We start from the raw sequence: 15,074 nt of genomic DNA, 5'->3' as shown, positions 1-15,074 counted from the left end.
TCCTCCAGGTTTACCGTGAAGTCAGTACATTTCTCCGACTCATCCGCTTGAAATACCATTCCGACACCGGTATCCCACCCAAATCTTCCTTGGTGAAGACTGAAGCAAAGAATTCATTCAATCTCTCCGCTACATCTTTATCTTCCTTGTTCACCCCTTTTACCCCTCGGTCATCCAGCGGCCCAACTGATTCTTTTGCCGGCTTCCTGCTTTTAATGTACCGAAAAAAAATTTTGCTATGTTTTTTTGCCTCTAAAGCTATCTTTTTTTCGTAATCCCTCTAGGCCTTCTTCCTTTATTGATGGTCGGGACTGCGACCATCAGAGCCAATAGCAGTGCAGGAAAGGAAGGGAAGGCTACATGCTTTCTGTTTCCTTTACTGCTGTTCAACTTAGCGGAACAGCAGCTGAGTGGTGGGGCTGATGGCAATTGAGTGCCAGAGGAGGCAAGGGACAAAAGTAAGGTACGATGCTAGATTAAAGCCAGCCAACTAGGGGAAGAAAGTAGAGACCCCGGATTGGGGTAGGGGGAAGTAAGGAAGTGGGTAAGGGGGAAGTGGAATGGTAGACACAGGAGGAATGAGTGTGACAGAAAGGAGATAATGGATTAGCATGGGGGAGAAGCCATATTGGAACTGGGTGGGGGTTGAAAAAAAATAGGGACATAGCAGTCAGTTGCTGGATCCTGCAAGGAGCAGGGTGATAAAGCAAGTGCTGGATGCAGAGTATGAAGACAGAAGTGAGTTGCTAGAGCAGGAGTGGGGAGTAGTATAAGACACAAGGGAGATGCTTAACATGTGGAGGGGGTAGTGAGACAGAGGTGATATGCTGGACATACTGGAGAAGGAGACAAGGGGAAGATGAAGGGGGAGAAAAAGGAGATGCTAGACAAAGGTGGAGGAGAGAGAGGAAATGCTGAATAAGGGAAGGATGAAAAAATGAATATGTTTGTGGGGGTGGAATAAAGGGAGACAGTGGTCATGGGAAGAGTAGAATGACAGAAGGGCAATACTGGGTTAGGACGGGCAAGAGAGGGGAGGTAGTGGAATGGGATGGGGAAGATAGCTGGCTGGTTTAGGGGAGGGGGAGAGAAGATATGCTAGATCAGATAGGGAGGAAACAAATAAAAAGGGACACAGGAGGCTGCTGGACATGATTGTTGTAGAGGGAAGGAAAATACCAGATACAGGGCAGTATAATGTGTGTCAACAATAAGGTAAACTAATACAACAAAATAACAGCTGTGTGGCTGTTATTCAACTAAATATGAAGAGAATCCCTCAGAAACCTATTAGACCACAGGTCCTAGGTTGACAGCAGATACATTGAGAACCGTTGATACGTTTCTATCATCGGGATTTCTAACGCATTTACAAACTCTTCATATATTGCTGCGCTTTTTTTAAAAAAATCTTTAAGTGCTCTATATTATACAGTGGTGGAAATAAGTATTTGATCCCTTGCTGATTTTGTAAGTTTGCCCACTGACAAAGACATGAGCAGCCCATAATTGAAGGGTAGGTTATTGGTAACAGTGAGAGATAGCACATCACAAATTAAATCCGGAAAATCACATTGTGGAAAGTATATGAATTTATTTGCATTCTGCAGAGGGAAATAAGTATTTGATCCCCCACCAACCAGTAAGAGATCTGGCCCCTACAGACCAGGTAGATGCTCCAAATCAACTCGTTACCTGCATGACAGACAGCTGTCGGCAATGGTCACCTGTATGAAAGACACCTGTCCACAGACTCAGTGAATCAGTCAGACTCTAACCTCTACAAAATGGCCAAGAGCAAGGAGCTGTCTAAGGATGTCAGGGACAAGATCATACACCTACACAAGGCTGGAATGGGCTACAAAACCATCAGTAAGACGCTGGGCGAGAAGGAGACAACTGTTGGTGCCATAGTAAGAAAATGGAAGAAGTACAAAATGACTGTCAATTGACAAAGATCTGGGGCTCCACGCAAAATCTCACCTCGTGGGGTATCCTTGATCATGAGGAAGGTTAGAAATCAGCCTACAACTACAAGGGGGGAACTTGTCAATGATCTCAAGGCAGCTGGGACCACTGTCACCACGAAAACCATTGGTAACACATTACGACATAACGGATTGCAATCCTGCAGTGCCCGCAAGGTCCCCCTGCTCCGGAAGGCACATGTGACGGCCCGTCTGAAGTTTGCCAGTGAACACCTGGATGATGCCGAGAGTGATTGGGAGAAGGTGCTGTGGTCAGATGAGACAAAAATTGAGCTCTTTGGCATGAACTCAACTCGCCGTGTTTGGAGGAAGAGAAATGCTGCCTATGACCCAAAGAACACCGTCCCCACTGTCAAGCATGGAGGTGGAAATGTTATGTTTTGGGGGTGTTTCTCTGCTAAGGGCACAGGACTACTTCACCGCATCAATGGGAGAATGGATGGGGCCATGTACCGTACAATTCTGAGTGACAACCTCCTTCCCTCCGCCAGGGCCTTAAAAATGGGTCGTGGCTGGGTCTTCCAGCATGACAATGACCCAAAACATACAGCCAAGGCAACAAAGGAGTGGCTCAGGAAGAAGCACATTAGGGTCATGGAGTGGCCTAGCCAGTCACCAGACCTTAATCCCATTGAAAACTTATGGAGGGAGCTGAAGCTGCGAGTTGCCAAGCGACAGCCCAGAACTCTTAATGATTTAGAGATGATCTGCAAAGAGGAGTGGACCAAAATTCCTCCTGACATGTGTGCAAACCTCATCATCAACTACAGAAGACGTCTGACCGCTGTGCTTGCCAACAAGGGTTTTGCCACCAAGTATTAGGTCTTGTTTGCCAGAGGGATTAAATACTTATTTCCCTCTGCAGAATGCAAATTCATATACTTTCCACAATGTGATTTTCCGGATTTAATTTGTGATGTGCTATCTCTCACTGTTACCAATAACCTACCCTTCAATTATGGGCTGCTCATGTCTTTGTCAGTGGGCAAACTTACAAAATCAGCAAGGGATCAAATACTTATTTCCACCACTGTATTTAATTGTGTAATTCAAACAGGGACATTTTAAGTGTGGGATCTGCCAAATTTGTAGGATTACCTTAGAGACAAGAGAGTTTAAAGATCGAATTAACAACAAAATGTATCGATTGTCTCAATTCTCAAATTGTAGAACTGACCGTGTTGTTTATGTTATCCAATGTCCGTGTGACAAATTGTATGTAGGCATGACAACTAGAGCCCCCAAAACAAGATTACTTGAGCATAGATCCAATATCGCCAGATGCAACATTAAGGAACCTTTAGTTGAATATTGCATTTCTTGTAAACACAAATTTGAAGAACTGAGGTGTTGTGCACTGGACAGGATACAAAAGAACCCGTGAGGCGGTAACAGGAAGTTGATGCTTTTGAGGAAAGAAGCAAAATGGACTTTCAAACTCAAATCACTTGAGCCTTCGGGATTAAATAATAAAATTGAGTGGAATGCATTTTATTAACTTCAAGCTTGAAGCTCAAAGTAATTTTAAGTAAGAGTCAACATTAAATTTCCCGTCATGTTTTTAATGTGAACAGCTGATCTATGAGTCACAGAACAGCTGATAGGAGCGTTCTATAAGTAGGGCTTGTTTGGCGTGTGACGCGTAAGCGCCATTTTGAGCAGAGACATTCTGACTGAAAAGTATGTAGACCTGTGTGTATAGGCATTATTTTAAGTAATATTTATGATGGAATCCTATCTTTTCAGATTATGGGAAGCTGATTGTTGCAACGATAGTCCCTGATGAAGCCACATATTGGTGAAACGGTGGCGCCGTAGGACTAAAGCTAAGTGTTGCACCGTGTTTGTATGGCGCTTCCTTTGTAATGTTTATAATCTCTTGAGATTATGCTTAGTAATCCTTGCATAGGTGACATTACAGTAATCATATGTGGAGTGAAGAAAAGCATAGAACAGAGTGCAGAATGCATTATAATCCTTAAAAATTACAAATTGATCTCAACTAGCGTAGAAAAAAGAAACCTGATCTCACAACATGAGAAATTTGGGGGCCAAAGGTCAGGGCTGAATCCAAAATGACCCCATGATAATGAAAAGATGGAACAGGTGTAAAATGTACCTCCCAAACAACAACGGAGTGATAGTCGATTGCGTTAATGATCCAATAACCCAGCAGGCCACTGTCTTCTCAGGGTTCAGAACTAATCGATGATGTTGTAGCCAACATGCACAAAATGTAATCAATGTTGAAGTGGCTGCAGGTCAACAGAAATCAGATCAGTGTAATAAAACGAAAAGGAAGTGCAGAATAAGAATAGCGACTGATCCCCAGTGACTGGGTGAGTAAAGCCAAAGGACTAACAAACAAATTGAAAAGTGTAGGGGAGAGTACTAACCCCTGAGGAACACCACATGTCAGGGGAAAAAGGCCTGAACTAGAAGAAGACTGAACCACCTGAAAAGATTGTTGTCCCAGAATAGAAGAGAACCAGTCCAAGAATACACAAGTGAAGAGAGACTGTGTAAGAGCCAATCGTGATTAATGAGGTCCAAATCCGCTGACAGATCGAGTGAAACTAACAAAACAATTTTTCTCTTCTCCAAGTTACTATTAAGTCCACTAATTAAAGCAGTGAGAACTGTCTACTTGCTGAACATAGCACAGAAACCAGATTGGCGCAGGTGCAAGGCATTGGTGGACTCAATATAGGTAGAAAGCTGATCAAGGACTACTGACTCCATAATTTTGGAAAGAGGATAGATTGGAAACCTGGCGATAATTCTTAGACTGTAGAAGGTTAAGATCTGGCTTTTTCAGAATAGGCTTAATAAGAGCAGTCTTTAATGAGACAGGTACTTTACCAACCATTAAACTGTTGATAAGAATAGAATTAAGACATGAGAGCAACCCAATAGATGGTAATTTCAGCCAACTTGAAGGAATAGGGTCCATTGAGCAAAAGGTACTGTGTAAAGTTAGCTAAAGTGTCCAAGGGTAATTGGACCCTAGGAGCTATCTGTGATGGGGAGGTAGTATGGGTATTAAAAACTTTAAATAGTTGCTTCACACAACTAGATGCTTGCTGAGTCTGGTTAGAGTAAAATGATTGTTTAGCAGCATGCAATTGAGTAACAAAATACGGCTGAGCATATCTAGCTATCCTCCTTGAAATCTGATTTACTTTTTCGTCATTGGAGTTCAGCTCTCCTGACTTGATGTTAACATACTTTTAGACCAGCATGAAACCATGGTTGATGAGTAGACAACAGATGCTTAACCAATATTGTCAACTGCTTTAACTTTAATTTTTGTCTACTTATTCACGTTTTAAATTTGTAGGTTTCCTATTCTATACTTTGCAAGGGTCTATCTGTGTTCATTGTTTATGACCGAGGCTGAGTATTCTGCATGGAATTGGTATGTAAAGATTTATAGTAATCCAGCTTGTTCAATTTCCCAATAGACATATTGGTGTTCTAGGTCCCACTGCAATATTTGCGTTGCTGCATTTTCCTTGTGGTTTTACTTCGGCTGGCTTAGCGGAGTTTAAAAAAAGGTTAGACGGCTTCCTGGAGGAAAAGGACATAGAATGTTATTGAATGGACGTAGGAATAATCCACTATTTCCGGGATGGGCGGGACGAAATGCTTGTTCTTTTGGCCACTGTCGGAGACAGGGTGCTGGGCTCAATGGACCCTTGGTCTGTCCCAGCATGGCGATGCATATGTCTTATGTCTTATAGTATAGTAGATTAGCTCTATAGGTTCTGAGCCCTTTCTTAAATTTCTGTATTGCAGGTACTTAATATTAAGCTTGGTAGTTGAGAGGGTTTATGTTGTTTTTGCTGCAATTACAGCAAAATCAGAACATTTTTGTATGGTGAGTTCTGGGAAAATGTCCTTTTCTGCTTTGCATCCATTCTTAGAAGAGGGTCTATGAGGGTTTCTGTAAATACAAAATAGATGTTTAAATTAACAGCATGATGGTCCAGTACCCAGTGTCTGGGATTGGTGTTTTTTATATTAGATTTCCAAGTTACATAATTACACTGCTACTATTTTTTATATTATTTTTATAAAATTTTTCATAAGCAACAACACAAAAAACATGACTGTCAAGAACATAGTCAATGTCTCCATAGTACAAATCAAAATATGCTCCTCTAACCCCACCACCACCATCCCTCTCGTCCCATCCCTTAGTCCAGACCACTTCTTAGCCTATTGTTAATCATTCGCTTAAGTGTTAAGGATACGGCTATGGGTAACTGGGTTCAAGGTCTCCCAAAACGAGGACCAGGCACGCAAAAAACTGTCTCCTGCTGGAGAGGCAAGGTCCGAGATACCTCTGTACTCCCAAGGCACTAAGCTGTATCATCGATGACCGCCAATGGTAGATTTCAGGTGTCTTTGGCTGGAGCCACAAACTCAAAATAATCTTTTTGGCAATCAGCACCGTGTGCCTCAAAAAAGGACGACCAACTGGTCTGTGCCCTTGTACTGCAAAGGTATCAAAAAGTTGAAGGGGAGATGGTGTCCAACGTATATGCCATATCCGGGAGGCATGTCTGGCTAATTGGTTCCAGAACTGCAGAATCAAGAAGTCCAGAACATGTGTCCCAGATAGGCAGCCTTCTGAGCGCACTTTGGGCAACAAGTCACTGCTACTGTTAAGCATAACCAGCAAATGGAAAGATTTAGATTATATAGCCTGGGAATACAGTTCATTTCTTTTTCTTAGGGCAATGGCCTGGTGGTCATTCTGAGTGAGGGATCCTCCTTGCTCTCTGAGGAGGCCCCACTTTTTAGGTGGTTTGGAGGGAGGCACCATATCTCATCCTTTATCTCAGGCAGCAAATTGTCTTGAGCCAACCCTACAGCAAAAATAATAAATGGATATTAATCTTCCCCTGAGCAACCAGCACTACTTACACAGCTTCATCTTGCTGAGTCGATGGATTCCCATAGATGTCACTGCAAATATCACAGGACTTGCCCTGCGTGACTCAGGAAATTGATGCTGTGTGAGGCGTTCCTCCTACTGTCAGGAGGCATGGGGCATCTAGTATGGAGTATGATGGGCCAGTCATAAGAGCAGAGGGCTTAACAAGAGAAGTTAGGAAACAATGGAAGCAAGTGGGAGAGAGGATTCATTTTATTATGGAAGAACACAGGCACAAGGAGAGAGGGGGCCAAGGATGAGTGGACATGTAATGAAAGAGAGAGATGAGGTATTGGAGGGAAGTGGAGAGAGATGAGAGAGGTGGGGAAGACAGACATGTAGACAGGAGAATGTTGAGAGAGAAGGGGCAGTGGGGTAGAACTATCAAGGTGGGAGAGGAAAAACGGAAAAGGAGAGCATGGGGAAAGGTACAAGGGAAAGGAGAGGTGGGAAATGAGGAAAGAAGAGTGAAGGTAAGGCAAGAGGGAGAAGAGGGAGATCAAAGGTGGGGAAAAGATGTGAGAGTGTGAAGAAGGGAAAGGAGAGATGAGAGGGGTGGAGATAAAGAAGAGGAGGGAGAATAAGAAGAGATAAAGGGAGAAAGAGGGTGGTGAGAGAAGGGGGAGAAAAAAGAATAAAGATGAAGGAAAGAGGTAAAGGATATGAACAGAAGGAGGGCAGTATGTGAAGGGTGGGAAAGAGTGGGCACTGGGTGAGAAAAAGAGGACCAAGGAATGTGAGAAAGAGGGGAGAGGAGAATGAAAGAGTATTATAGAAATATGCTAACCCTGGCTCTCGGTGAAATACAGGCCAATGGCTCAGGCTAAGAGCTAGGCCTCGTAAAATCAAAAATCATCTCTGATGCAAAATACATTTCACTGCAGCACAAGCTGAAATGAGTTCCCAGAGAGCTGGCAAGGGAGGGGGCATTAGCTCTTGTCAACAATGCTGGGACTGGCACCTGCAAGAAGTCATGAGCAAGATGTTTTGGCTAATGCAAGTTGGTAGAGGGTCAGGTGCAAGTAGAAGGGAGGGGGAGCTGAGGAGGGCAAAATGACCTGTGAAGTGATTTCTTCGCAGATGTTGTCCTAAACATATTTTGTTTATACTTAGAGCTTGAGAACATGTGAAGTCATTCTTATCAACCGATAAGAGCCAGGAGCTCTGGTGAGAAAGTTAGGGTCCATTGGAATGAAATGGAATAGGGTCAAAATGGTATAAAAAGGGCAGCCTAGAGGGTATTAGATCAGAAGACTCCAGAAGGCTGGAGAGAGATGTGTCATGAAGTGCTGTTCTACCATATGAATACCTGGTTGCCTGTACTATCTTTCGGTAAGATACTGATGCTAATAAACTATATTACTATATCTACTGAATACTGGATTTCTTTCTAATTAGGGAACCTGCTACTGCCCAGACTGTATAAAACTGTCATGAGCAGACACAAGGTTGGAGTAATAAGTATTTAGAGGATAGTACACAGGATAGTACACAGCCCATGGTTTCTGCTGCTCAACGGAGGTGGCAGACCTAATTATTTACAGTATGATCAGGATAAAGAATACCAAAGGGAAACAAAAGAAATAGGAAGGAAATGTACAAAAGAAGAAAGATGGCAGAAAACCAGTGAGAAGGATGAAAGAATAGAAACGATAATAGAAAAAGGAAGCTTAGAAATCAGAGCGAGAGAGGAAAAATAAAATAGAAAAGGCTGAAACTAACTGGCAGGATTTGTTATGAATAGAAGACCCTTGAGACTTTCTTATGGGTTCTTTTATAACTTATATAGAGGTATGGGAGGAAAGATTATAATGTGTGAAAATGTCACTTTGGCTTGCCTCTCCCCATACCTAGCTTGCCTCCCTGTTGTCATCCAAAATATTTCTCTCTAGAGATGCCACTGGGGTGGGGAAGTTGAGGCAGAAGGAAGAAAGAGAGAGACCTGGGGAGGAAAAGGTGAGAGATAATGCTAGACTGAAGGGGGTGAGTGGAGGGAAGAGAGAGTGAGTGAGAGAGATCAGAAAAGGGGGGCAGAGATGCTGGACCATGAATGGGAGAGAAATGAGAGACAGAAACTGGTCCCTGAAGGGGAGAGACACTGAACCAGTAGAGTGAAAGAATGATGCCAGCCTGTGGAGAAGGGAGGGGAGGATGGGCATTGTAGAAGGAAGGAAAGAGAGAGGTGACAAGCTGGATAAGCAAAGGGACAGGGACACAGAGAAGAGATGCTGGACACATGGAAGGGATAGGGACACTGAGAAGGCAGGTGCTGAACATGAGGGGAGAATGGAGATAGGGGTGAAAGATGGATAGTAGACAGAGAGAGAAGAAATATCAAAATGACAGGAGAAAAGAGAAACAATAAAGGTAGAAAAAAGTATTTTTTTCTGCATTTATTAATTGTAATATGTCAGCTTTAGGAAATACACTCTTTATATAATCAACTCTTCCCTGTCTTACTTTATCATGGACCTCAGCGGTGTCACTCAAAGGCTCAATACTTCATTGCCCTTAAGCTTTACATGTCCACCTCATCACAGGTCACAAGAACGTAAGAGTAGCCATACTGGGTCAGACCAATAGTCCATCTAGCTCAATATCCTGTTTCCAACAGTGGCCAATCCAGGTCACAAGTACCTATATTCCTTAATTGTTCATGTTTACTCCATTATATAAAGCAGCAAAGAGTAGTCATCTTATCATGAAGATTTCTAACATCTTTCTCAGTCGGTCAGGGGAATACATCCGACATAAGACATAAGCATCGCCACACTGGGACAGACCAAAGGTTCATCTAGCCAAGCGCCCTGTCTCCGACAGTGGCCAATCCATGTCACAATCACCCGACAAGATCCACGGAGCAAAGCATTTTGTACTGCTTGTCCCAGGAATAGTGGGTTTTTCCCTACGTCCATTTAATAACATTCTATGGCCTTTTCCTTCAGGAAGCCGTCCAAACCTTTCTTAAACTCTGCTAAGCTAACCGTCTTAACCAGATTCTCCGGCAACGAATTCCAGACTCAAATTACGCACTGAGTAAAGAAAAATTTTCTCTTATTTGTTTTAAACTTACTGCACTCCAGCTTCATCGCATGCCCCCTTGTCCTAGTATTTTTGGAAAGCATAAACAGACGCTCCATGTCTATCTTTTCCAATCCACTCATTATTTTATATACATTTATCATATCATCCCGCAGCCGCCTTTTCTCCAAGCTGAAAAGCCCCAGTCTCTTCTGCCTTTCCTCATAGGAAAGTCGTCCCATCCCCTTAATCATCTTTGTCGCCCTTCTCTGCACCTTTTCTAATTCCACTATATCTTTTTTGAGGTGCGGCGACCAGAATTGAACACAATACTCTAGGTGCGGTCGCACTATGGACCGATACAGTGGCATTATAATATCCTCATTTTTGTTTTCCATCCCTTTCCTAATAATACCTAACATTCTATTTGCTTTCTTAGCCGCAGCAGCACACTGAGCAGAAGATTTCAACGTATCATCAATGATGACTCCCAGGTACTACTACTACTACTACTATTTAGCATTTCTATAGCGCTACAAGGCATACGCAGCGCTGCACAAACATAGAAGAAAGGCAGTCCCTGCTCAAAGAGCTTACACCCTTTCTTGTTCCGTGACTCATGACGTTCCTCTTTCCCACATGCATCACTTTGCACTTGCTCACATTGAACGTCATCTGCCATTTAGATGCCCAGTCTCCTAGTCTCGAAATATCTTCTTGCAACTTTTCACAATCTTCCCGCTATTTGACGACCTTAAACAACTTTGTGTCATTAGCAAATTTGATAACCTCGCTAGTTACCCCCACCTCCAGGTCATTTATGAAAATGTTAAAAAGCAACAGTCCCAGCACAGATCCCTGAGGGACCCCACTAACTACCCTTCTCCATTGCGAATAGTGATCATTTAACCCTACTCTGTTTCCTATCTTTCAACCAGTTTTTAATCCATAACAATACACTACCTCTGATCCCATGACTCTCTAATTTCCTCTGGAGCCTATCATGAGGGACTTTGTCAAACACTTTCTGAAAATCCAGATACACAATATCCACCGGCTCACCTTTGTCGACAGGTTTGTTTACCCCTTCAAAGAAATGTAGTAGATTGGTGAGGCAAGACTTCCCGTCACTAAATCCATGCTGACTTTGTCTCATCAGTCCATGCTTTAGAATGTGCTCTGTTATTTTGTTCTTAATGATAGTCTCTACCATTTTGCCCGGCACCGACGTCAGACTCACCGGTCTATAATTCCCCGGATCTCCCCTGGAACCTTCCTTAAAAATCGGCGTTACATTAGCGACCCTCCAATCTTCCGGTACCACGCCCAACAGGCTGCATCAAAGACATTCCCTACAATTGGCAACTTAAGCGGATTTCCTTGATGCAGACAGCATTTTATACATAGGTCCGGACTCATCCTGCAGCGGGAGGACAGAGTTTAGGTTTAGTTAGGAGGGATTCTGCTTATGTTTGGGTTGCCTTGTCTCTGTGTCTGACTTATTGGTTCTCTCTTGTACTTTTGTTGACTCTGTATAGTTGTGGTTGCTCTTCTGACTAGGTTTTAGTGTCTCAGTGATAATGGGAGTTTGTTCAGTCTTATCTACAAATGGCGTTCCTTTCTGTCTTTAAATTTTTAAAAAATGTTTTATTGCTTTTACTTTAAACAGCTTTGTTTTGCTCACATTGAAAGCAGTATAGCAAATGTAATAAATGGTAAACGATAAATGATGCAAGGTTTACCTCCAAATCCCTCCCCCTCAGTCCCCATTACCATGGGAGAGATGGCATTATGGGGTGGGGGTGGATCTTACGTTAGCCACCCAGGGCCCATTCAGTTCTTTCTACACTATTAGTCTCTACATCTGATGAATGCTCCTCCTTATGTCATGCCCAAATAGTGCAAATTCTTATTTCAGGGACATCCCTGTGCAAGCGTGCTATGCTTGCCCACTGGTAGGAAACCACTCCACATTTGAATTTGTACAAAAAACTTGTCCCCAGCACCTTTGGGACACAACATCTACTCCTTGCACTGCATTCCAATGGCTGGCACAGATATTAGTAGTAGAAGTCACCTGCTCTGTGCCAGAAATTGCAGTCCAGGTAGCCAAAATAGATTTTTGTTCTGCTTCAACTCAGGGGCATAGCCAGACACCTAATTTTGGGTGGGCCTGAGCTCCAAGTGGGCAGGCACGAGAACCCCAGCCCCAGCCGGCATCTCTCCTTCGTCTATACCCCCAGGCGACTGGGCATCTCTCAACTCCCTCCCCCCCTCCCCCCCCCTTTGAAAGCCTTTATTTCTTTGCTGGCAGTGAGCAGCAACTCATACCTGCTGCACATGCTGGCACTGAGCCGTCCCTCTGACCTGGTACCACCTGTGTGGAATCAGGAAGTTGCATCAAAAGTAAAGGCTTAGGACTGGCACAAGCAGCGGGTATGACTTACTGCTCACTGCCAGCAAAACATGAAGGCTTTTTCAAAAATGCAGGTTATCAATAGAAATCAAACAAAATAAAACATGGAAAAGAAAATAAGATGATACCTTTTTTATTGGACATAACTTAATACATTTCTTGATTAGCTTTGATGTCCCCATGCATACCTCCTACCCACCCACATCCTCCCACCCTGTCAGACTGTCATAGTAATGCTTGAATGTTTTCACTTATATACACTGTCAGCTAGCACATTTGCATATTTCCGATCTGACGAAGAAGGGCAACCTTCGAAAGCTAATCAAGAAATGTATTAAGTTATGTCCAATAAAAAAGGTATCATCTTATTTTCTTTTCCATGTTTTATTTTGTTTGATTTCTATTGATAACCTTTAAGAGTGGACTAACACAGCTACCACACTCCTCTACTCAAAAATGCAGGAGAGTTGAGGTGGGTGGAGTTGAGATGTCAGAATGTGGGGGGAGGAGAGGGAAGGGAGAGATGCCAGGAGTCTTGAGCTGGTGGGGATTGGGGAATGACACTAGCCACATCAGAGAAGTGCCACTGCTGGGTGGGCCTCAGCCCAAAGTGAGTGGACCTGTGACCACCTGGGCCCACCCATGGCTATGCCACTGCTCCAACTACAACAGCTGCTTCAAAATCCTAACAAGCTGGCAAACCTTTATTTTGGCTCAAGACAGTTCAGATTTTAATTTTTCCTGCTTGCTTCAAGTCCCTGTTATTTGAGAGCCAGATCATGTAACTATGATTATGTAATCATGATGTTACATGTGTGTTTGTGTGTTTAATAGCACAGACAGGGACTGATTCATTACTTGCTTTCTAGTAGTGTCAGTCATAGACATATAAGACTATATATAAGCCTAAGAATAGAATTAGAATAAGATAAACCAAGACCTTCTACTGATTTAAACAATATTCATCTATTGCCTCTTCCTTATAAACAGTGCTAGTGTAGGAAAAAGGTCATTAAGTACTGGCTGTGTCATTTCTTTCCTTTCCCCCACAGGGTGACAGTGGCGGGCCCCTGGTGTGCAACTACGTGAAGGATGGTCTCTGGTATGAGGTGGGGATTGTGAGCTGGGGAAGCGGCTGTGGTGAGAAGCGGAAACCTGGTGTCTACACTCTGGTCTCCAAATATGTGAACTGGATAATAAAAATGACAGCATTTGCTGAGAAGCCATATGTGCCAGATGAACAGCGTCTGTCAAAGGAGGAGGATGAAGAGGAGGAAGAGGAGGAGCCCCCATTTGACACCTCTGCTACTTCTTCGGTCACTACTGCCTCAACACCCATTATTAGCTCCCCCACCCCATCAGCTGTCCCTGCTGTCCCTGATGTTCCTGAGGTCCCTGCTGTCCCTGATGTTCCTGAGGTCCCTACTGTTCCTGCTGCCCCTGTTGTCCCTGCTATTCCTACTGTTCCTGTTGTCAAACCCGTCAAACCTGTCAAACCCGTCCCCTCCAAACCAATAATCTTCCGTAAACACAAAAAACATCCCGTTTTAATTAGACTCCCTAATGGCTCCACAATTCTCACTACTATTTCCACTAGATCCTCCAGCGGGATCCCCTTCATGAGCTACCATGATTTGCTAAACCTCAATAATATGACCAGTGATTAACCCTCGCTCTCATCGCTACTAACTGCCACTGATATCCCTTCTGCCACTAACTCCTCCTACTTCTATTAACTACCCTCCTACAAATGTCACTATAACATTCTACTGCCACCTACAACTGGGCTGCTGCCACTGTTTCTTGCACTCTCTCTTGTTCCCCATTCTCGAGTTGCTGCTGCATATCACAGAGATTGGCGACTTTCACCTACGTATATGAAAAAACAAAGCAGCACAAAACAATCCTTCTATTATTGCAAACTCAGTGTAGGTTATCAGATAAAGCGTTTATATGTTGTAAAATAATTTACCATTTCCTACAAGTAATAAATTGGAAATTCCAGGTCTTTTTAGTCTGACAGTTTTCTCCAGCAGGTTTGGGCCTCCAGCTCGGTCAGAACTAGCATCTATTAGGTCTTCATATACTGCTACTTTGGTTCCCCCCCCCCCCCCCTTATTTCATACCCCCTCCAATTCACTTAGCCCATCATAGTTGCAACAGTTCTTGCTGGAGGCCATTTTACAAAGCTCTTTCCAGAACCCTGTATTCCTGGGCCCTAAATTCAGCCACTAAGTATTGCCAATGAACAGAGTTTTGGAAGAGTGGGGGGCAATGTTCCCCTAAGCATTTCAGGGGCCAGTGCTGATTTACACAGTTGGAAGGGTGTCATTGTTGATGATTCATTGAAACCCTCTGCTCAGTGTGCAGAGCAGCTAAGACGACAAATAGAATGTTAGGAATGATAAGGAAGTAAATAGAGGACAAAATTAAGAATATAGCAGAATTAGAAAAGGTGCAGAGAGAGGCGATGAAAATGATAAAGGGGATGGGACGACTTCCCTATGAGGACAGGCTAAACAGGCTAGGGCTCTTCGTTTTATTTATTTAAAGAGATTTCATCCATCCAAACATCTGGGAAGAATACAATAAAAACATGCATAAAACAATTATCACAAACAATACAGCACATCCCCCCCATTACCCAACTGATATCCCAATCAAACTCCTAATTCTTCAAGAAAAAGCCTTACAAAGCAACAAGGTC

At 43.3% G+C, this 15,074-nt stretch overlaps 1 protein-coding gene across 1 annotated transcript in view; it reads left to right on the top strand.

Annotated features, from left to right (window-relative positions):
• Positions 1-14,034, top strand: part of LOC115458272 (serine protease 55-like) — a 46,248-nt gene extending 32,214 nt beyond the window's left edge. The window contains exon 6 of the mRNA XM_030188136.1: positions 13,420-14,034. Within this exon, the coding sequence (XP_030043996.1) occupies positions 13,420-14,034 (615 nt within the window). The remainder of the gene's footprint in view (positions 1-13,419) is intronic.
• Positions 14,035-15,074: the final 1,040 nt, after the last annotated feature.

Source organism: Microcaecilia unicolor, chromosome 14, assembly GCF_901765095.1.
Source record: "Microcaecilia unicolor chromosome 14, aMicUni1.1, whole genome shotgun sequence".
Taxonomy (NCBI): Eukaryota; Metazoa; Chordata; class Amphibia; order Gymnophiona; family Siphonopidae; genus Microcaecilia; species Microcaecilia unicolor.
The sequence above is the reverse complement of the archived record's forward strand: the minus strand, read 5'-3'. Positions and strand labels throughout refer to the sequence as shown.